The sequence below is a fragment of the Hipposideros armiger genome, unplaced genomic scaffold, assembly GCF_001890085.2.
Source record: "Hipposideros armiger isolate ML-2016 unplaced genomic scaffold, ASM189008v1 scaffold_384, whole genome shotgun sequence".
NCBI classification, from domain to species: Eukaryota; Metazoa; Chordata; class Mammalia; order Chiroptera; family Hipposideridae; genus Hipposideros; species Hipposideros armiger.
Window position 1 is genome coordinate 734,688 of NW_017731734.1, and position 24,769 is coordinate 759,456.

The following is a 24,769-nucleotide window of genomic DNA, read 5'->3' on the forward strand; positions in this document are numbered from 1 at the left end:
TTCAAAATGTGTAACATATGTAAAATTGGTATATGAGGAGGAGAGAGAGAGAGAAAGAGTGGAGCAGAAAAAATGTTTGAAGTAATATTGGTTGAAAATCTTCCAAAAGTAATGGTAGCAAATCACAGATTCAGAAAGCTCAGAGAATACCAAGAATGATAAATACCAAAATAACTACAACTATGCACATAATAGTCAAACTGCTAAAAAAAAAAAAAAAGAGAGAGAGAGAGAGAAAATTGTGGAAGTAACCAGGGAGGGTAGGGACACCCTACCTATGAAGGAGCAAGTAATGTCATGCTTCTTTATACACTTCTCATGATGTCAAAAGTTAAAACAAGAAGTGAGAACATTATTTCCATACAAATTTATAGTGGATATATTTTCTTATTCCATTTCCAGGGTGATTTTTTTTTACCTTGATGTGAATAGAAAGGATATTTCTATATTTTTAGGTGCATTTCACCATGCAACTGAGAAGTGTTCCACCTAACCTTATATTGCAAGTGATTAATCTGCTATATAATGACATGCTAAAAACCAAACATTGAGAGAAGAGTCTAACAGAACTCTATAAATTCTTTCTAAGTGATGGAATATATTCAATTAGAATCATATGCTAATGAAGTACTATCAATATTTGGAAATACCTATTGTGTGAAAAGACATTTTCAAAGATATACCTTAAAACTCATTAAGGTCAGCATTAACATATGAGTCTTTGCAATTGATTTTGATGATAGAAAACACTGAATTTGAATGCCAGTTAAGCAAAATGACTTTTAAAATTTCTTTATTTTCATTAGCAGATCTGTAATACAAAAAATTATACTTATTATTATTACATTTTGAATATCCTCAATGAAAAATTGTGAAAATTTATTCTCTGTCTTGTTATATACCAACCTATAGAATATCAGTTTTGCCACTGCAACGCTTAACATATTTTTACTATCTGGCCCTTCACAGAAAAAATTTGTCAGTTCTGTTTTAGTTAGTTAAATTGACCCATATCACATCAGGTGTCTGGAAATAATACATAAAGATTAATTTTAGGATAATTTTGTAAAAGCAATAATCCTTATCCCAAACTATTACTAATAGTTTTGAGTTTAAATTAAAAAGGTATTGAAAACCTTGGAAAAGTAGAGATGAATAAAGATTGTCCACATAAAGAGAAATGTCAATTTTACACTGAAATAATATCCCAATTTTACACTCAATTTTATCATATATATATATATACATATATGTGTGTATATATACATACACACATATGTATATGTGTGTGTGTGTATATATGTATATATATATACATATATGTATGTATATATGATAAAGGAGTCAAAGAGTAGAATAAAATAATCATTAAAACACCTGAAATTTGGTTTGGTTACTGTTAGACTTTTGGCCTGGACTCCTCAGTGAAAGAGGATGGGTTTCTGTCCGATGCTCAAATGAAAGAGGTCGGGAGATTTTAGAGAACATGTAGTTTCTTTACTCTTTCACAGAGTGATGACAGCTCAGATACAACTTGGAATCCATCTTCATGGAGATTTTCCTTTTTTAAAAAAAATAATTTTATTATACAATATTATTATATTAGTATAATACAATATTATATTAGTTTCAGGTGTACACCATAGTTATTCAATAATTATATACCTAAAGATGTGATCACCATGGTAAGTGCAGCAACTATCTGACATTATCACAGTATTATTGACTATATTCCCTGTGTTGTGCATTACATTCCCATGACTTATTTGTTTATACTTAGAAATTTGAACTTCTTACTCCCCTTCACCTTCACCCTGCTTTTTAAATTTTTCAATTACAGTTGATAGTATTATTTTATATTAGTTTCAGGTGTACAGCATAGTGGTCATAGATTTATATACTTTATGAAGTGATCCCCTTGACTAGTCCTAGTACCCAGCTGGCACTATACATAGTTATTATATTACCATATTATTGACTATATTCCCTATGCTATACTTTACACCCCCATGACTATTTCATAACTACCAATTTGTACTTCTTAATCCTTTCACCTTTTTCACCCTGCCCTGAAACCCCCTCCCATCTGGCAACCATCAGCTTGTTCCCAGCATCAATGAGTCTGTTTCTATTTTGTTCATTTATTTTGTTCTTCAGATTCCACATAAGTGAGATCATATGGCATTTGTCTTTCTCAGTCTGACTTCACTTAGCATAATACCTTCCAGGTCTATCCATGTTGTTGCAAATGGTAAGATTTCATTCTTTTTTATGGCCAAATAATATTCCATTGTATATGTACACCATATCATCTTTATCTGATCATCTGTTGATGGGCACTTAGGTTGCTTCCATATCTTGACTATTGTAAATAGTGCTGCAGTCAACATAGGGATGCATATATCTTTTTGAATTAGTGTTTTGGATTTCTTTGAGTAAATAGCCAGAAGTGGAATTACTGGGTCATAAGGGTCATAAATATTTTTAAAAATTTTTGAGGAACCTCCATACTGATTTCCACAGTGACTGCACCAATTTGCAATCCCACCAGCAGGCCACAATGGTTCCCTTTTCTCCACATCCTCGCCAACAGTTGTTTGTTGATTTATTGATGATAGCCATTCTGATAGATATGAGGTGATATCTCATGGTGTTTTTTTCTTTTTTTTTTCATGGTGCTTTTAATTTGCATTTCTCTGATGATTAGTGACATTGAGCATCTTTTTGTATGTCTACTGGCCATCTGTATGTCTTCTTTGGAGAAATGTCTATTTAGGTCCTCTGCCCATTTTTTAATTGAATTGTTTGGTGGGGTTTTTTGGGGAGTTTTTTTGGTGTTAAGTTATATGAGTCCTTTATATATATTTTGGGTATTAACTCCTTATCTTATATATCATTTGTGAATATCTTCTCCCATTCAGTAGGTTGTCTTTTCATTTTGCTGATGGTTTCCTTCACTGTGTAGAAGCTTTTTAGTTTGATGTAGTCCCATTTATTTTTTTTTCTTTTGTTTCCCTTGCCCAAAGTGACATATAAGAGAAAATATTACTAAACGTAATGTCTAAAAATTTGCTGCCTATGTGTTCTTCTAGGAGTTTTATGGTTTTAGATCTGCCATTTAAGTCTTTAATCCATTTTGTGTTTATTCTTGTGTATGGTGTACAAAGATGGTCTAGTTTCATTGTTTGCATGTGTCTGTCCAGTTTTCCCAACAGCATTTATTGAATACACTGTTTTTACCCCACTGTACCTCATATTCTCATATCTTCTTCTTTTCCTTCTCCCTCTCCCTCTCCCTCTCTCCTACAAATGGATACAACTAAAAAACAATATCGGAAAGGCAACAAATGACTTGCAAAAGTTTCTTTAGGAGCTTAAATAGTAGGGGTAAAAGGTTAGGTATTCAGATGTTTTCTTGATGCAATAGGCTTCAGCTTCAAGAAATTCATATGTGAATGTCATCCATATAGTCACATATAAGACAAGTCAAGGACTTGATGTGCTGCAGAAACTTAATTTCAGCTTAGAGGGGAACACAACAGTATGAGCATTCTACTTTTTTCCCTTTTGTTCTGATTCATCCTGAATTTAAAGGGCTTAAACATAGGCAAAATCTATCTAAGAGTGCTCATGACTTTCCTGCCTTTTAAGGCTGTCTCACCCTAGGACTCCTAACTCCTCCCAAAAAAATCCCTGACTCTTAACTTTCATCCCTAATAACAGCCCCTCTTTAATCACTTCTTCTTGTTAAAGAACACTAGCCCCAACCTTTTCCCTCCCACCAGAGACCCCTAATTCTAACTTTTCACCTCTAATCAAGGCACAACACTTTTAAAAAATAGACATCATGTAACACATAGAGCAGAGGAGGGTTCCATGTCGTGAGTGATCCCAAGTGGCCTCCATCACCATTATCTCCATTGCTTCTTGACAGGTCACTGGTGCTAAGTAAAATGTTATAATACTCAGGATGCCTTTATTCAACAGGCTTCCTTCCAGTGATGGCTTCCAGATGTGAGGAAAATTTAAAAGTCTGTGGCCCTCAACACATCATTAGGTCCTTCCAATGTTTCCAAAAATCTGTAATCACCAGCACACTAATAATTTGTCTCCATTTTGACATCTAGCCACAGGTATTTCAGAGAAATTAAGGAATGTGGATAAGAAACCCTCACAAATAACTTCCTATTTCTAAGGGAAAAATCTCTTAAGAGTATTCATGTACGCTGAAATTATTTTTTATTTCCTCTGCACAGTTTGTACTTTTCAATTTGACACCTCTCCTCTCACACACACGCACACAAGCACATGTGCGCACTCACACCAGTAACATTTTGATAGATGCTATTTTTTCCAGTCCTAAGTTCTTTTAGGGAGTTATTGTTAGTAATTGCCCAAGCCAAGCCACTCATCCCACTGCATAGGGAAAAGCATTTTTGTCATGCTAACGTCTGACCCAGGCTTAATCCTGTAAAACTTTAGAAAGTATATCAATGCACTGAAAAATGACCCTATTTTCAGATATTTCAAATTTCTACTTCCCACTTCTGTACCCCACCAAAAAAATAAAAAGGAAAACCTTTTGCTTAAAATTTTCATTTGTTTCAGTAATGCTTTTTAGGGTAAAAAGTATCAGAGTAACGGATTTAATTGTTCAGTTCCTAGTCCATTGAACAGAGAAGTCTATATCCTAAACTGTCTATGGAAGGAAAATATTTTTCATTTAGGTCAACCTCTATTATTTACTAAGTCATTTGATATTTAAAGTGTGTTGGGTGGTGTGGGAAAGAGCACCTAAAAATACAACCTCATGCTGTAAAGACTGACTGAGGAAATGGTTCCCAATTAGATGTGAGGCTTGCCCTAAGCCCCAGGCCCTTCTGCTCAGGGCTCAAACTCCAGCCTTTATTAAAGGGACCTGCTGCTAGGGGTCATGCCTCATTTGTCCTCACATTGTGGAAAGTCCCAAATGCAATATCCATAAAATATAAAGGCATTTAAATAAGGGTCCATCTGGGGAATGGGTGAGGAAGAGGAAAGTTGTTTTTTAATCTTTCTCCTTGATCTTCCGTCTGGTAACAATTTAAGTTCTGAAATGCCTACGTACATGTTTGCACAGAAAACACTGCAAAAAAGCAGTCAGTTTATACTCATCTGAAATAAAGCAAAACAGCAGAAATGCTCAAATGCGAGCTCAGATGTGGGTTTATCGATTAGAAATACCAACCTATCCCTGCCTTCACCTGGTCTGGGGCCACTCTGACCTTGGATCTAACTTCTAAGCAAGACGGTGGAAAAAAAATGTCTTTGCAGAGATTTTAAATTGTAAACATTGAAAGCAGAGGCCATGGATTTGATAGACTCCATCTGCAAAGCAGCGTTTAAAGGCAAACAGGACATTCTATTCCTAGCTGATTTGGTTTACCTTAGAATACAGTTTACATTCTCCTATGTAGACTGAAATAAGATAACACTGAATAAATGATATCCTGAATATTAATACACCTCCTTTTTAAAGTACCATTTACAGATTTTTGTTTTAAGTCACACCTACAGCCTTTACTATGAATGTTTATAATTCCACAATGATTTCGTGAAGACTTTACATAGGCAAAGAATCCAGAGACAGGAAATAAGGAAGGTGGAAGACATAATTCACAGGAACCTGCTTGTCTTATAACATACAGGGCTCTGGCCACCCAACTGTTTTTTTCTTCCACTGAATGTTAGCCAAACTCATCTATAGACATAGAAGTGTGGGCAGTTTGCTGAGCACACCGTGGAAAGTTTTCTGGGCATACTGTTTCAATTCCCCTTTCTTTCTCCTTCCCTAGAAACTTTTCATACCAGCATAGAAAATTATCCCCGTCCTGACAGTGGGAGGCTTTCAGGACTAAAACAGGTCCCGAACAAACCAAGTCAGTCACCCTAGTTGCCCCACAATGGGTTTCTTATTCCCCTCCTTTCCTAAGGTTTTCTCACATGACAACCAAGAGGGCATGGTGCTTACATAGCCAGCCCACATGAACGTATGTCACGTCCCATGAGATCTCATGGCAGGTTTTCTCGCATTTTACCCAGGAAAGGAGTCTCAGTAAGGATATCTGGTCAAGCTGGAGGGGAGGCACAGTTCCAGGTGCCCACTCTCCCTTTCTAATGGAAGAGGAAATGACCCCAGAGGTCTTGCCGACAGAAAAGGTGAATCGTGCTTCCTGAGATTCCCCACGGTCACTTCGTCCTGCAAGTTTCTCAGTGCTCCCTGCTCTTTTCCCCTTGCTCATACACAGGTTCCTAGGGGATTGGACTGTAAAACATTATCCACGTTTTGAAACCTTAAATTTCCCCCCAAGGTAAAAATAGTGCCTTGTAATGAATAAATGATAACCAGGTGAAACCCAGAAAACGAAAACTGAAATGCGGCCATAAAGGCTTGTATTCTGAAATTCGATGATAGCGTGTGTAGGTGTGTAAGTATGTCTGTATATGTGTGTGAGATCTAGAGAGATGGACAGGAGGGAGAGAGAGAGAATGGTGCTGGATAGAGGGAGAGGCATTAATTATACAACTTGCTCTCACATTTCCAAATTTTCAGTGATTTCCTCTTTATCAGTTCACAAAAGCTGGTGGTCAGAATTGACAATAAATGAGTATTTTCAGGTTAAGTATGGACCAAATAGCCTTGTCACTATATGCAAACTCATTGGAGGGAAGGCAGTTGTAACCTGCAAGATACAAAATCTTCAGTAGCACCAAAGGCATCCTGGGACTAAGGATTTTTCCTCCATTTTTGGTGGGAACTAGATCACTCCCTTCAGGAGATTGTTGCAATGCATTTTTCCAAAGATCAAACCAAGGAAGGCACTGAAACTCCTGGACACATTCCCCCCTTTCTCCCAACCCTTGGCCAAGGGAATTCTCTCTATACTAAGACTTTGTGAAGCTTGTTATTTTTATGTACCTCAAGTCTTGAGCAAAAATTATATTGTTCTGCACCCAGGCCAGAATACTCTCGCCTAAGAATTTATAAGCCGCCTATGGAGTTTTAAGGAGGCTTCAAAAGGAATGGTCACAAGCCAAGATTTGTTAACATATCCAAAAATGAGGCCTGCAAAAGAAAAAGAAAAAAAGAAAGAAAAAGAAAAGACCCGTAGGTGCCTTTTGAAGTTTCTAATAGGTGTTGTGAACAGTGGAGGATCTCACCCATTGGTAGATCATCTTCAAGAATAATCTGCATCAAGTCTGTAAGTTGGAGGAAATAATGACCTGGACTGCAACCTACCCCAACTTCTTGTTAGAGACTTTTCTATATGGTTTAATTTCTGTCTCATCAGGTGCCACCATTGAAAACCAAAGGCACGCTGTCCTTCATTTATATTCCCTTTTAAGTGGTAGAATTCACACAGGCTAAGTTGCTATGGACAAGGCAGAATAAAAGTTCTCTTCAGAATCGTTCCAGAGAGCAGAGAGGAAAAAGCCTGTCCTCCGTAACTGGGACGTGTTCAAGCATGTGCTTGCAAGGCATTGGCTTCATGCATATGAAGCAGCCTGAAGAAAGGCAGTCATCAACAAAGAGAAAGGTTATTCACATGCTGCTCTGCACGCGCACAAGTAGACTGGCTGCAAAAGCTGTTCTCACCCAGCACACTTGACCTATCAACTTCCAGAGGTGGATGTCAGAGATATGACTCTGAGAACATTTCAAGGTTCAATGCCTCCTGGATGGTCCCAGGTGGAAGCACCACACTTTGCTTCTATAATAAGAAGGCTGTCTTGTGACCAGGGAACAACCCCACCTTTATCCCAAACGTGTCTTTCAGAGGGCCCTCTCAGATAACTGCCACCATGTTTCTTGCCAGGCTCTCTTACATAGAAAGCCTCCTCACCCAAGAAGCTTCAACCTGGGGTCAGAATGTCTTTTTCTTTCGTCTTGAATGACCTGGATGGTGCCCTGCAGCTACCTTTTCCTCTGATAGCATCAGCCTTTATGTTTTAAAGAAAAAAAAATAAAGAACTTGTTTCCAAGTTGTAAGACTGCTAATGTTGCACATTCTCTTAGATGATTTATTAGTCTCTTTAGGAAGGTATATTTCTGCAAGGATCATGTCATTTGCAAGGCATATGGCAGAAGGGAGCTTTAGTTAAGGGATGGTGAACTAAATTGCATCAGGTTTTGTTTTGGCAAGGACACCAGATGGATGCCTTTATGATGAAGTGGGTCTCCTCCAGTCTTTTCCTTTATGCAGGTCTCCAACAGGTGTTTCCTCTAAGGCATATCTGTTTTCCATAACATCAGAACGAAGAAAGGAATGAAGAATAAAGATGTGTGTGACAGCTTGTGTACATAGACCATACTTTTATTATGATAGAAAAGTGTATAGTGAATGATTTGCTATTCTGAGTCAAGTTAAAATGTGCTTGGGAGAAGATCATATTCCATGCACCAAAAGGGCATTTAATTTTCAGACCAAGGACTCTTCATTTATTATGGGTGGGGTGGGGGAGGGGGGAGGAGGAGGAGAAGTGGGGAAAAGCTAAAGAAAGTGACCAGAAGAAACACAGTGTCAGTTGTGAATGCTGAGGGCAGAGGGCAGGAAGCCACCTCCCTAAAGGTAACTTGGGACATTATATCGATATCTGAGGGAAGGTGTCCAGGAAACTACACGTGGAGAGGAAAGAAGTTTTTATGAATGAATAACATAGTCAATTCTCCAAATCCTGATAAAAATCAAAACCAGACCCAGGTCTTAGATGTGTTCCCTTTAGCAAGCCTGGCATAGCCATCACCATGGTCTTGTCTAGTACAGTTAAGAGAGCCTGTGTGGCTCTTCAGAGTCTGGGTTATGGGTATTTAAACCACCAACAGTCAGGTTAATTTGAGTAAACAAGGTAACCCATTTCGGTCAAACTGACCCTGAGGCTTACATCTTCTGGCTAGGTAAATGACTAGAATTCACTAAGTTTATAGGTAGGTCTTAAATGGAGAGCGAAATAAATATTTTGCCTAGGCTTTGGCTGATCTCATTGGCAATTAGCCTCTCTGCTTTTCCAAACACTTCCCCAGTACCCTATCCTCCCACCCCAGCTTCGCTGTCTAGGCCCTCTCTCTACCCCATTACTTTAGGTCTGACACTTCAATCTCAGTTTAAGTAAGTTCTTTTATCTGAAAACTTATGACTTAAGATAGCTATTTAGAAACTAGCCTGGTTCAAAGAGAGAAGATTTGCTTGTCGTTATGTTGGAGTCTGAGTCTTTGGGCCACGTATTTAATAGCAAGCCATATTAATTCACAGGGAAAGTCCCCCTAACCCTTCAGCGAAGACAGCAATAGGTTATATTTCTCCCCGGAGGTATAGTAAAATCTCACAAGAGAATGCTGTCATTAGGTACTGATTGCCTACAGTATGACATAGTACAATATGTCCCAAAAGATGTTCTGAGGGATAATAAAAGATATTTTAAATAAGTAATAAGTAAGTACATAAATAAATAGTAGAAGTTTTTGTGGTCAAATAAGTGTGTGAAACACTGGATTACACAAATTTTAAAGGATTTCTTTTTCTGCAAGGCTTTTAAAAACCTTCATAGGCTAAAGTGCAATGTGAATCTCAAAGAGGGGATACTTTTTAAAAAAATTATTTGACTAAAGAAAACATTTCTTTTTGACTTCTCCAGTTACTGATATTCCATGGAACATGTTTGTAAGAAAAGGTACTTGTTAAGACAGGATGGACTTAAGCTATGGTAAAAACCATGAAATCTCAGTGGCTTAGCACAACAAAAGCGTATTTCTTGTTCACATTACATGTCTAATACAGGTCAAGGTGGGCAGGCAGGGTACTCTCCTCCACATAGTCATTCATGTACTCAGGCTGGTCATCTCTTCAATAGGTTAGAAGAGAGCCTGAAGAATTGCATGGGGGCTTGTCACTATGTCAGTGTGAGCAGCAATGATGTGGTCACTTTGGTCCAAGGCACGTAAAAGCCCAGGCTTGATTCTCCAGTGTCTTTCTCTTCCCTTAATGATGGAGGAGGGTGCATGTTTCATGTGTGTGGTCTTAAGATAGTAGAGCCTTTACCCTCCTAAGACTCTGAGTGGCTGTGTGGAGCAGAGACACCTGTTCACCTGAGTAAAATAGTGTGTGTGAGAAATAACCTGTGTTGTGTTAAGCCCCTAGGATTTTGACTTTTTTTTCTGCAGACTATGCCTAGATTCTCTTGACTTAAATAGGTCCTTTTGAACTGTATACTCTCTATGATTCTAAAGAGTTTTGTAAAGTACAGCATAGAGAATATAGTCAATAATGTCATAACAACTATGTACAGCACCAGGTGGGTTCTAGACTAAAATCAGGGGGATCACTGCATAAATTATGTAAATGTCTAACCACTATGCTGTACACCTGAAACTAATATAAAATCATAGTGAATGTCAACTGTAACTGAAAAAAATAATTTTTTAAAAAGAGTTTTCTCTCTTCCCTAACAAGCAAATATGCATTCTTTAGGACATGAATGAGATTTTTCAACAGATCATCTAACCCTTGTGATGATTGAATATATAATACGATAAGCATTGTGCCTAACAGCAGTGTGGATTAATCACATAGAGGGCTTTGCTAAGACTTAAATCAAGATTAGAGAAAAGTCTGGTCAAAAGCAGGCCAGTGATGGAAGCTATAAAAAATGCAAGATTCATTTAATCAGTAAGGATGTTTCAACAGAGACCCCTAAGGAAAGATAACAAAAGGAGAAGGGAGGAAAACAAGCTAGGGAGAGAGATGCCACCCATGACTTAATTTCACAGCCTTCTGAATTTTGTGTTCAGGTACTCAAAACACCTCTCGTGATTTCTCCCAATCAATAGTAGCATCACGATAGTAGCAAAATTAAGAGCAGAAATTACTACCTTCAAAGCACATATAATTTAAGGTAAAAGGACTGATGTGTTTGTTGAACACACACAGATGTGCATGCACATATGTACACGTATACACACACGTGCACACATGCACACACACAATCCTTGTGGCTTTTTCCCACAGAGTTTAGTATGTTTTCAGCTATGATACAGGCTGGACATTTAGCTCCAGGTGTCCTTCAGATGCAAATCTTTGTCCTGGAGCCTCACAGACCTGAGGTCATTCTCCTTGTGTTATTCTTCACTTTGGGCTCAAAGCTCTGATGAATTTGACATCTTGGCTTTGTTACACCAGAGCCTCAAATGTTCTCAATCTAACTCTCCATTCTTTCTACTTAGGCCTTTTCTCTATGAAGATTCTGACTGTCTTGATAGCAGTGGCATGTTTCACTGGTGTAGAACAACCCCTTTGGAAAAGGTGATTCTGGTAGGTGATCTTGCACTAAATCTTAAATAAAATAAAGTTTCTCATAGGATAAATGATACTCCCACTAATCATAAGGACTTGCCATTTCTCTTTGTAAACTATGAATTTTGGAGGAAAAACACATACCTCACCAGCCAGATGAATAGTTTGCAAGGTAACATGTGGCATTTGAAAAAGTCTATGTGGATAATATGCTGGTATTTAAAACAATTAGATCAGATTCTTCAACTACTTCTTCCCTCCTTTAACAGTTTAGCTAAGTCAGTTATTCAGAATAATGTTCTCCTGAAACTGCTGTTTTGCTAGTAAATCTAATTAATTTAAATGCACCAGGGAAACCTACTATTTACAAGAACTCTGCAGTCTTTCTTTTTTAAAGTAAATAAATGTTTTCCTAATTTATTATTTTTTTAAGTTTGGATTTTCTATAGTAGTTTTGCTTAAAGCTGGCTATAATTATACTTAACACATTAGCCATGAATGTATCTCCTAGATGCTTGCCCCCTACAACATGGGTGAATCCTTATTGATATTAGAATCCTATCCCTGTCTCTGTCCTCCCAAGGAGATAAACTAACTCAGCTTCCTAAAATGCCATCAACCAAGATGTAAAAAGCCTTGTATCCTAATTCAGGCTCTGATATCTGCTCTCTGGATCCCCATCTAATCTCATTTTCTAGAGTTAGAAACTCAAGTATAATCTCAGTGGTATACCTCATAAGCAGTAGTTGGTAAATTGCCTAATAAAAGTGATTGCTTGCATGTCGTATGAACCCTATATAATTTTTTAAACTATGCCTAATTGACAATTATGAATGTTTTCTTGCTTTCCAAAAGTAGTTCACTTGTTTCTGTTATACACACACACACACACACACACACACACACACACACACACACACAATCCCAATGTCTTGACAGAACATGTTTCAATTTTTGTAAACCATGATCAATAATTTGATCAGAAGCACAAAATTGTTAGAGCTGTTGTATCACTTAGAAGACTGTTGGGGTTGCTGAAGCACATCATTTTAGCAATTATGTCCTATTCTAACCTAAGCGAAGTAAAACCCATTGAGCAGGCAGCCAAGCTTTTTTTCAGTGGGAGGGAAATCTTTAGAAAGGTTGGGAAGTTGGTTGAAGGCATCCAAGAGACCAAAAAAAATGAAAATAGCAGACGTTTTATTATACCATATTTATTAAGCACGGAGACAGGTTTCTATACTAGATATCTCCTTTATAACACTCAATGTGGAATGTAGTTCAGAATACCAACTGAGTCTTTTGATAAGTGTAGAAGGGCTTCTAGTTTAAGATTACTAAGCATTTTGAAACTCGTGACCCTGGAGGAGAAATGTCCAGATTGCAAAATTCAGGGAGGCTTTGAACTTAGTTTAGTTTGCAGAAGGGTCAAGTGCAAGTGGTCAATTTAAGTTATTTTGAACAAATAGTGCATCCTCCTCTTCTCCCAAGAGCCACCATCTTTCTCAATTGGGAGACAGTTCTGAGCCACAGTTTCTTGGAGAAATTGCCTCTCTAGCTGTACCCATTAATGCACTCTGCCATGCATCTTGTTTCTAATTGTTTAGTTTTACTCAGAAGAGTAATTGTTGGACTTCAGGCATGTTGCATTAAATACCGTTAGAGGCTTCATTATTCAAGTTAAAACTAATCAGATTAGCTAGAGAAGATTATTTAATAGATTTGGTTAAGATTCATATCACTCTCTAGGAAGGCTCTCTAGGAAGAAAAGTAACTTTATTTCTGCTCACAGGGTGATTCCCTTTGGAAAGAGTATTTCCCAGTATATGCTAATTTGACAAACTAATTGTTCAGATGTCAGATGCTACTTACTTATCCTGTTAGATTTCATCAGCCTCTATGTCATAGAAGCTTGTCATTTAACCCAGCTAAGACTGACATAAGGGAGAATGATATGTCCATTTGAATGAGTCTTTGTGTGCTCAGGAATATGAACATATTCATACATGATGTGCTTTCAAATGCATTTCACTTGTTCTTTACCAGCTTCCAAGAGTCCTTCTCTGAAAATCTAGGAATTCAGTAAGGTTCAGATTTGATTAATAGTTACTGAACAGCAGTCAATGAGTCAAACACTGCACTTTCAATATATTAGTTTTCACAACAGAATTAACTTCTATTTATTTTTAAACCACTTAGGCTTAAAGAAGTTGAGGGTTAGAGAAGTTAACTACTTTGTTCATAGTCATACAACTAATGACAAAACCAGAATAGAAAATCAGGTCTCTGACTCCAGGTCCAGTGTTCCCTCTACTCCATCCCAGCTCCACGAGAGGAGACATTGACTCAATCCCTGAAAAAAATCAGACAAAGATTTAAAATAAATTTCCTTTAGGAACATCATGCCTTTTTTTAAAAAATTACATTTATTGTTTTTGCAAGTCTCTATGAATGTGGAGAAAACCTAATCTAAATATCCATATGTATATTACTTTTGTTTTCAACTTAGAGATATAGAGGAGATGTTAACGATTGGCAATGTTGATAATAGTATAAGACATATTCAAATGTTTGGGATCCAGTGCAATTTTTATAACCTAATTTCATATGTGCATGTTGCATGATGAATTTCCTCAACTCTGGAAAGAGTCTATTGAATCAGTTAAATTTGTGTAAAAGCATGATTAATCATTTGATTAATCTCACTAAATTGTGAGAGCTGTCATATCAACTAGAAGACTATTAGGATTGTTTACACGCACCATGCTAGAAATTGTGTCATATGCTGAACTAAGAAAAATACTTATTAAATATAAATATTAGGTTGAACCAAGTGAAATTACCAATATTCAGCCATTTTTGACCCAACAAAAGGTAATTTCATATGGTTCAAACTAACATGTGTTTTCATGTGTGTGAAAATCCACTGAAAACTGCAACATGTTGTGCAACTTGATGTAATTTTCAGGGCTCACTAGAACACATAAGTTTAGCAATGGAATTTGGAATATTTGTTTGTCACTGAATCTTACTATGTAGCGCTTATGAGGCTAAAAACTATAATGAAAATAAGGGATATTTCCCTCTTTTTGGTCCAGTGATTTCACACCTAGATGAATGATACTGATCTGAGTTTTAATTGTACTCCAGGCTAATAGAAAACTAAAAAAAAGTGAAATAAGGAGGAACTCCACAAAAAGATCAAAAGTCCAATTGCTCCACTGTGAATAAGTTCCATATTTTATGAACAGTTTGCAAAATTCTGTTATCCTTATGAAAATATTCCTGTGGGTGTACATAGAAGAGTTGGGATGAGGGGAAGAAGCCTTCTTTGAGGAACTCTCATCTTTTTCTAAAAAATGACCAGATTCTGGCATGCTTATACTTAGAAACGAACTGACAGGTCAAAACACGAGTTTCGGAACCACGTTGTAGCGTGTATCTTTGGAGATGCCCAATCAACACTGATGGGGCTTCGGAATTTTGTAATGCCCTTGAGAGCTAGCAACTACACCCGGCAGGAGCTGAAGGACATCGTGTTCATTGGGTCCCTGGATTACCTGAAGAGAGAATGGCGATTTCTCCGGAATTTCCCCCAGATATACATTCTGCCTGTAAGTGTCACATACCGAATAGTGAATATTTAATATGATAAGAGCACAAACAGTACTAGCATTAATAATAATAATAATAATAATAATAATAATAAAATAATAGCTTGCAGTCATATAATGCCTACTGGTACCAGAAACTATCCTATGCATTTTACATATATTAGCTCATTTAACTCTCAAAATACCCTGATAGTATAGATTTTAAGGATGTTGAACTTCAGGCATGGAGAGAATAGTAACTTGTCCAAGTTTACACAGCAGGTAAGTAGCAGGACCAGGATTTAAATCCAGGCATTATGCTCAGGAGCCACCATGTTTTATGTTTATAACCATGTTTTATGGTCTTTATATAAATAAGATTTACTCTGCATTTCTGAATCTAATTCTGTCTTAATGACTAAACCTATAATCTGATACTAGCCAGTCTTTGTGCTCTTTTTCATCTTTTCTGGAGACACATCTTTTATGGTATGCATAATGCCACATGGTCCTTGATAGTTGTATGAAAGCAGGAATTAAGTTTACATTTCTAAAAAATGGATCCGTTATACATATGTGGCATTGTGGTTGTAGTTGTATTTGCTCCGAACCTTCATAGGTATATCCCATTATATGCCACATTTCTCTGGATTAAAAAAATATGTATGTATTATGTGCAGTGTGAAATGCACCAAAGCATTTGATTTTTCATGAAAGAATGCTGGTAATATGTAAGGAATATTTTTCAAACTTCAAAAATTGTTTCCTCAAGAAGCAAATTTCATTTGCTTTTTTAAAAAGTCACCATAAGTTTCCCCTCGCCACCCTCTTACTTTAGTTCAAGAAAGAAAGAAAAGAAAATTACTAGGAGTCTCTCGATTAAGCTAATGGTAGGAATTATCAATATCCAAGTCTAAGCTATCTGAAGGCAGGGCCAGATTTATCCCAGTTTTTCCACCAAAGAAAAGAAGCAACTGCCACTTTGATAGTTAATCTAGAGAATATAAGCAGAGTCAGCTACAAATGAAATTGTGAGGATACAAAATTTGCCTTTACATCCAGAACTTCCCCTTTCTCTGAATTTTCCCCCCCTCACCACTGTTTGTTTCCCTTCCTTTTCTTTTCTCCCACTTGAATCATCTAAATGGATTTAGGCTCCCCTACGTCCACCCTCCATTGTCTCATCCAGACTTGTTCTCAGGAAAAGATCTGTGAAATGTAATCACACTAAGATGTTAATGATTGATAAGGCTAAACGTGTCAGATGTCAGGTAGCAAAGTTTTAAAACCAAGTCATTTGGAAGCTGGAGAGGCTTTGGCTCAAAAACTGCATCCCCCACAAAGAGCCACCACCATGAGCCATGATACAAAAGCCCATCCATCTGAGAAGCCCCTCCTCTACCTGATTTTCTCTCATTAGGGATCTGCACTCTATTCTGGAGACCTCCATGCAGTCAACATAGAGGAATGTTCCATGTGTGCTGTCTTATCCTCCCCCTCCAAGTCATCAGGCAGCCAGACTTTGATAGACACAGAGACCATCATGACCACCCTCAACATAGGATCACTACGGATAAGCTGCCCTGCCCGGACACACTCAGAGCCAGGTAAGAACAGCACCCTGACAGGAAAAGGCTAGGGAGAATGGAATATGGAAGGAGAAGGAACTCCTCTTTGAAGCACCTTAATCATGGGGAGGAGGAGAGGATGGGCTAGACATCCTCTATGATCCCTTCTAACTCTGCGAATTCTATAACAGAAGCAGTGGATAGTTTATTCTTTGAGAATCCTAAATCAACTGAAAAATTATATCCATATTTGAAATGGAATGCATGAAACACTTGTCCCATTTTAAGTAAAATCACAGAATTCTAAGTGCTATTGTTGTTACTAATCAAATATCAGTGAATGTATCAATTGGCATATTATTATAATTAATAATAGGTGTTATTATTATTATCAAGTAAATTCTCATTGGACCTTGTAGATGTTCAAGTTATTATTCTGAGTTTCATGGTTGAGAGAATGAAGTATAGTTCTCTTTTACTCTTCAAGATGCTTTCATAGTGTGCATTTTAGAAGATTATCTCTAAGGTCTCTTCCAAATTCTATAGACTAAGGATGCCACATTTCAACTTCAGATTGGAAGAGATGGTGAGAAGCAAAGATCTCTCCAGGATGGACATTGTGTCTTTTCCTCCTTCATATTCCTCTCAGTGCCTAGCACAGTTACCATCATTTAGTAGATTCTTAACACATATTTATTGAATTGAAACAAATGAGCCAGTGAGCAGGACTCGAGTACTTTCCACATATTTTCTATACCCAAATGTGCTTGGCGTACATTCCCACTGTAAAATTGTGGTTTGCTTTCTTCCCCCAAATGGGAAAAGGCTTATATATTAGTCTATTTCTAAAAATTGACTACCAGCCACTCAACCTAATATGAAAGCACTACTACTGAAGAATTTTCTGTATCAAAAGCAGATTTTCAATTCAAGAAATAAAACTAAACCATGACTGGAGTTCCCTGGATCTAGCCATTTCCCTTGGGGATATTGATCCTCTGTGTCAAGATTAGGTCCTCTGTCCACATAGCTGCTGAGCACAGCCATTCCACTTTGCATGGAACTTGGAGAGGTCAGAGGTTGAAGGGATGGCAAGCTTTCATGATTATGGATGTGGGTGAAAATATTCATGAATCAAATTGAGAAACCAAAAGAACCCTCTCTGACTCCTAGACACTGTTGCTAGGCAGGAAAACACAAAGTTCTTGGAACAAAAGAATAAACAATTCATGTGTCTAATCTTTGGTAGGTGAACTGAGCCAGCTTTGTGACACACCCTCACTGAGCAACCAAACCCCACTCAGCACCTTGAGTTTGGGGTGTTTTTGCAAAGTGGAGCTAACATCAGAGCACTTCATCAATGTCAAGTGCGTTGAAAATCCAGACTAAGGACATGCGAGCCAGACCTCTGCTGAGCAAATCTGAAGATCCATAAAAATGTTATTGTGTTCTGCACGTAAATCCTTAGCTTAGCAATTAGGGTCACTCAGATTTACACAAGATTTGTGTATGGTGTGTGTGTGTGTGTGTGTGTGTGTGTGTGTGTGTGTGTGTGTAGTATGGAAAGGGGTAGAAGGGTGACTCTATGTTGTGTGTGAGTGTAGGTGTTGGGGTGTCTGTGTGCATCATTCTTGCAACTTTCTGTAATTGGCCAGAGACATATTCACTGTAAAGGCAGTACCATCAATATACAAATGAAAATGCCCACTCAATAAAAGCCTAGGATAAACTGACAACACCAAGAGCTACCTAGTTAATCATCTGGGTAACCAGTCCTTCTTCTTCTTCTTCTTCTTCTTCTTCTTCTTCTTCTTCTTCTTATTATTATTATTATTATTATTATTATTATCATTATTATTATTATTATTTTAATCTCACATCCCATATAAGCTAGAAAGATATCAACCTATGATTTTCACCCTGCTTTCCTTTATATCCAGTTATTTTCATCCTTTCATTTGTTTATTCATTCATTCAACAAATATATGTTGATCCTGTATGATGTGTCACGTACTCTGTTACAGGCAAGAAGGTTGCCCTTAAAGGAGCAACTGACTGGGTTGGTAGAAGGAGGTTGAGGAGAGAGGGGGAAAAGGACTGGAAAGGAGGAAAAGAAAATGAAAGTTTATCAAAGTACTTGAATTGTCATGAAGCATGAGTAGGTTCTTTCCCCAAAGATAAAAGGGAAAGTTTAGAGGAAAATGTATTTTGTAGGCCTTTCACTATTCCTTTTATAAATGTCATATCCACTTATGTGGTGGGGAAATATTTGTCCAGATGGGCTTTACTCAGCCACCTAACCAAAGTCATCTGGTCTGCATATCTGGTGCTATAGCATTGGTAAAGTCACATTCTGAGCCTGTGTGAATGGCAAAGGACCATTATTCAGAAACCCTACCAATTACTCTGGCATCGTAGGAATCTAGCTAGAGTTTATATATAGAAATCCCCAATCCTCAGAGAAGCCTGTTTGGTTCTCTTAACCACTCTTCCCATTTCATAGTAACACTCCTCTTGCACGATACCTAAGAGGTGGAAATGGGGACACCCACCTCCAAGAGTTGACAGTATAAAGGATTATGAAATTCTGCCAGTAAGTAGAAAATGTCTCCCATGCTGAGACCAATATAAGACTAGCTGATAGGCAGTTTTCTTTCCTTTCCTCTAGAACAGTGGTTCTCAATCAGGGAGGTTTTGTTTTGAGAGGTCATCTGACAATGTCTGGACATAGTTTCTGTTGTCACAACTTGGGGGGATGCTATTGGCATCTAGTGGGTAGAAGTCAGGATGCCAAACATCCTCCAATGTACAGAGCAGTCCTAAATGATAAAAAACTTTTTGGCCCAAACTGTCGATGGTACTGAGATCAGAAACCTTGCCCTAGCATATCTGATGAGCCCATTGTGGGATGGGTGGGCTTTTTCATAACTTCACAGCCATGATGGAGCCCATCTAGGACCACCAGGCCTATTCCATACAGTGGTATACCAACTGGTGTTGGGGTGGGGGAACAGCAGAGCAAGGATTCTCTGAAGGATCAGTAAGAACGCTGGGCCTCCTGGACATCTCCATGTAAAACTTTCGGTTTTTCACTGATGTTTTAATTACTGCCCTGTCATGTCACAAGGAGAACAGGTTGGCAAACCTAGGTACTGAACTAAATAATCTGTGGCATAATCTAAACATATAATGGTAATTAAGTCTGACAACTTAATATGCTACTGAAATTTAAATATACAGTAGTAATCTACAATTAAGCAATCTTTTGTAATAGCACCCTGCCAGCCTGGAAGATTTCAGGTATAATACTGTGTACTATTAGGTAACAAAAATATTGACATTAGTAAAATGAACTCAGGCTATGATCTGGCACATTCGAATTAACCATTGCACGACAAGAAAAGATGGCTTTAAGGCAGAAATTCAGTTGCTGTCCTTCAGCCTGTGTCAGAAGCAGATATTTCAGCAGTCACTTCAGTTAATGTGGACATGTCTGTATCCAATAAGAATATTTAACTCTGAAAGTCTGGCCATTCCAAGCCCCTTGTTAGAGGGAACTGGAATCAAAAAGTGGGAATCAAAGGAAAATTTCCTCTCTGAGGGAAACTGAGCTCAATATTTTACTGAAAATGCCAGCCAAACCGTGTGTATTTTAAAAGCTCTGCAAAGAGCATGGACTATGAAGTTGATGTGGATTGGGGTATCAAAACCCATCCATTATTTATAAGCTATTTAATCTTGGGCAAGTTATGTAAACCCTGAGGCAGTTTCCTCATCTTCGAAGGTGATCTAACTATACTTGATTCACAGATTTGTTGTGACTGTGGTGTAATTCTTATCTCTCTACAGCTTGTACTGCTCACAGCATCCAGAGGGATCTTTTACAAATATTTATCAGATCATGTCAGTTCCGTGCTTTAAACCCTATAATGGTGACTCATGACAATTATAGGAAAATCACGTAGGCTCTTACAGGCCAGAAAGGAGTTTGCATTTTCTCCCATTTTATCCTGTTTATACTGGTTCTTTGCTGCCTTAGGTCCCTTACCCCTTCCCTCTGCCTGGACGGCTTCTTCTAACCTCTCAGGACTCCATTCCAAGCCAGAAAAGCCTCTTCAAACCCCACCTGAAAACGCCTCTCCACTCAATCACTAGCCCCTAAAAGTCTGTTTTGTTTTTTATAGTACTCATCACTATATCTGAAAATATTTTGTATTTGTAACATGTTATGTAACTGAGGCAGAGGCTGTTCACAGTCCTAGCATGCAGTAGATACCCTTTTAATATTTGTAGAAGGAAGAAAGGAAGGAAGGACAGAATGATGGAAAGATAAAGCATCTTGCACAATTCTGAGAATAAAGTAGAATCTCAGTTTCCCCAGGACTTCCTGCAATCCTAGAGAGTTTTTTAAGGAAAAATAGTTTAAGGTATTCAGATCTCCTCACAAATAAGATTTACTAGTGAATTAGAATATCTGATTTCCAGTCTTGATGTCAACCCTCCTTTTATTTTTTAATTTTATTGAGGTAACTGGTTTATAAAATTATGTAAGTTTCAGGTGTACAACATTATAATTCGATATCTGTATACACTATAGCGTGCTCACTACCAAAAGTCCACTTTACATTCCTCACCATACATTTAACCCCTTTTATCTATTTTGCACTTCCCACCCCATTCACCTCTGGTAACTACCAATCTGGTATCTGTATCTGTGAGCTTGTTTTTGTTTTGTTTGTTCATTTGTTTCTTTTTGTTGTTGTTTGGAGGGTTTTGGTTTTGGTTTGGTTTGGTTTATATTCTACATATGAGTGAAATCATACCACTTTTATCCTTTTCATTTGACTTACTTCACTTAACATAATACCCTCAAGGTTCAGCCTTCCTCATAAACAGCTGTGTGGACAAAGTTAGACCTCCAGGCTTCCATTTCCTCACCTAAATTCCTAAGGTCACTGCCAGCTCTACCTGTAAACCAAACATGTTGGGCTTTTCCTGTGGAGTTTCAGTTTTTCCCCTGAATCCATCTTGAAGCATGACTCAGAAGTTTAGTGGCTCTCAGAAATGTATTCAGTTTTATTCTGCATTAACAAGAAGTGGCTCTTTTACCGACTATTCCTTGGGGCAATGGAAGAGGTGGTAAATATTGCAGTACATCACAAAATCTTCCTTTGGATTTGGTCTTTCCCCCTCCCTTTGTCTGTTTCTCAGGCTGACTCACCTACCTGTTCACCGCACTCATTTCACATCTCAGTCTCCCTCCCTACCATTTATCTGGCCCAGTAAACAGAGGACGCTCCAGATATTTCACCCTCTTCCAAGGCAGCATGGAATTTTAATTACAAACAAAATTTTAACTTTCACGGTATTTTTTCCGTTACAGTATTATTTTTCCCTTTTCTCAGAAAAGTTAAGAAAGATAACCAAGTTATATTTAAAACATAACTTCTGATGAGATAATTGTGGGGTTTTTGTTTAGTTTTGTTTTGTTTTGTTTTTTTGGTTTTTTTTTTAAATTATTATTAACTGGATTCCAGCTCCCCATTTCTCTCTTCCCTTTTCTTTCTTTACATTTTTCAGTTTAACTTGGACACCAAAACTACGTTGTCATGCTTGATTTTGAAACTCTTTGTAGTTCACTGCCTGACAAAGCTGTTTCAGGCCAATGCTGTGTGTCTGCTCTCTTTTGGAGCCAAGGCTCACAGAGGTAAATGAATGGTCTCACCTCCTAATACAGGAGGGAAATCTGTCTGTAAACTGAACACAAAGGGCAAAGGTCCCAAGTGACATCCCACCCCCATTTTTAAGAAACTCCCAAGGCATTCATGGTTGGAATGGGGCAACAAAAGATGGGAGGCAGACAGTTCTTCTGAAGAAGAAAGAAGACATGGGTAGCATCCCAGCCCAGAGATCTCAAAGAGGCAGACAGCACCAGCAACCAGCAACCAGTTGCAATGTTACCAAATGCATGCATGGAGCAGCACCACCTATTTATTCAGTTTCCTAAAAATTCTATAAGCAAATGGGTGTGCTTGGAGACACTGCCTGCCTGAGCCATTACCCAGCGCTAGCATGCCGTGGAGAAAATCATGTTTTACTTATCATGTCAATAACAAGGACCGGTAGAGCTTTACCTTTTTTGTAATTCACTGGAAGTGCCATTTAGAACACACACACACACACACACACACACACACACACACACACACACACACACCTTGTTCAAAAGGAGATCCTGAGGATGCCCAAATGTTTTTTTTTTTCTAAATATTGAAAAGGATTTAGGATTTGGGCATGAGAGAAACTTTATTAAGATAAAGCACCAAGTTAAATGGTGTGCGTCTCTATCCTTGTCATGTTTTGCAAGCTACTTAGTTTGCATTTATTAATCCCTCTTCTTCTTTGTTGTTGTCTATGTCTACAGAGGGGACTTTACAGTACACTGGTGGATGTAGTGGGAAATCAAAATACCGAAGAATCCCCATCCTCACTGAACTCAGTAAGTTGTGTTTCAAGGAAAAAATTCAAGGAAGATATCTGTGTAATCCATAATTGATATCCCAAGGTTTTTTTAATTTATTTTATTTATTTATTCTAATTTTATTGGGGAATTGGGGGAGGGGAACAGTGTTGGGGAATCGGGGGAAGGGGAACAGACAAGTTGCTGTCCTTTTGTTCTTCAGTCTAGTTATGGAGGATGTTGTTTCACTGGCCCAAGTTGGTATTATCATTGTGCTCTTCCCGGGTGAGGCAGATCAGTCGCCGGCCTCTGGACAGCTGCTCATGGCAGCTTTTGGCAGCTCACACCAGCTGTCAGCCGCTCACACTGGCTGCCGGCCACACACAGTAACTATGGCAGCCTACTGCAGCCCCACTGCAGCCTATGCCATCATGGGCGACTCACGGCAGCCCAGCTCCAGGTCTAGCTGTTGTTCACCATCTTAGCTTTAGAGGGCACAATGTCACCGGCCCTCATGTGGGATCCAAACTGGGGCCCTGCTGCTCAGAGCTGGCATCCCAAGTCAGCTCTTAACCAATGCTCCACTCGGCCGGCCCCCAAGGTTCTTTTTAAAATCCACAATCAAAGGAGCGAGGAAGCAGAAGGAGCACAGAGAGAATTAAGTGCTTGACTGGACATTACCTGATGGGTTACATCACCTAGCAGAGCCTGTTACACCTCTGTGTCAGGGCACAGGAATACCATCTGCCTTCTCTGCTCTTCCAGTTACCAGGAGAGGGAGGCCAGCAGCTGGCTCATCCTTATTCTGAGGGACTCTCCCATGGGAGGCAACATGGACTTGATGGCTGCTAGAAAGGACATCCCTGTACCAGGGATGTTAGGTCAGGCACCTTCCTTTCCTGCAGCAGTGATACCAGGGCCATCACTAGGGTGAGGCAAGTGAGGCGCCCAGAGTACAGATTTTAAGGAGATGCTCACTCTTGGGGTCCTTCAAATTTGCGTCCCAGGTGTCTCTCTCGTGTAATCTTAGTTCTGGACCTGAGTGGCACTATTCTAAAGTGGAAATATTTTATGCAGAAATATCAGAATAAACTGTTATCTCTCACCAACACCTTATGGAAAATGCACATATATGAAACGTTCCTAGATATGAGAAGCTCTGGAAATAGAAAGCAGGGCAGGGAAGGCAGGGAAAGTGCTGTGTGCACGTGTGCATTGGGGGGCGTGGGGGGGAATGGGAGGGACATGGGAGTGTTTATGAGGCACTAGGGGACATACTGGGATTTAACACTGATAATAATGATGAGAAAAGGGGACGATACCTAAAAGGGGAGAAGTTCCTTTAACAGATTGGACCAACTCAAAGATGATCTGTACAGCTGGTCCTAGGCATCTGATTTGACTGGATTCCATAGTATAGCAACATTCTTAATGTATTTTATGACCTAAAGTATATAAACTGAGTGAGACTTATACCAAGCTAGATGAACAGATGTCTTAGTCCCAGAAATGAAGCAGGGGGACAGAGAGGACTCAGTAGCTGACACCACCACGTGACCTGGGAGTGACAGTACAGCAGGTAAGAACTAGTCTAGTTACCCTGGATCCTGGAGCAGCAGCTCTTCAAATTCAGCTTTGAAGATCTCAGATCGCTTGATCCTGACCGGTATCAGCCAGACTATTTGTACCTACCTTGAAACTGTTGGGTGCAGTTTTTATTTATATTTTATTTTTACTTGTCTATCCTTTTGAACCACCTATAACCCTGAGGTGTAGATACACTTTGATTAGAAGACTGTAATGTAAGTTAGAGTGGACATG

General features: G+C 38.5%; 1 protein-coding gene across 1 annotated transcript in view; it reads left to right on the forward strand.

The window, feature by feature from the left end:
• The window catches only part of KCNU1 (potassium calcium-activated channel subfamily U member 1), a 117,866-nt gene that overhangs the window by 78,306 nt on the left and 14,791 nt on the right, over positions 1-24,769 (forward strand). The window contains exons 16-21 of the mRNA XM_019662958.1: positions 11,258-11,345; positions 14,717-14,941; positions 16,341-16,500; positions 17,748-17,755; positions 19,359-19,391; positions 22,927-22,987. Of these exons, the coding sequence (XP_019518503.1) occupies positions 11,258-11,345; positions 14,717-14,941; positions 16,341-16,500; positions 17,748-17,755; positions 19,359-19,391; positions 22,927-22,987 (575 nt within the window). The remainder of the gene's footprint in view (positions 1-11,257; positions 11,346-14,716; positions 14,942-16,340; positions 16,501-17,747; positions 17,756-19,358; positions 19,392-22,926; positions 22,988-24,769) is intronic.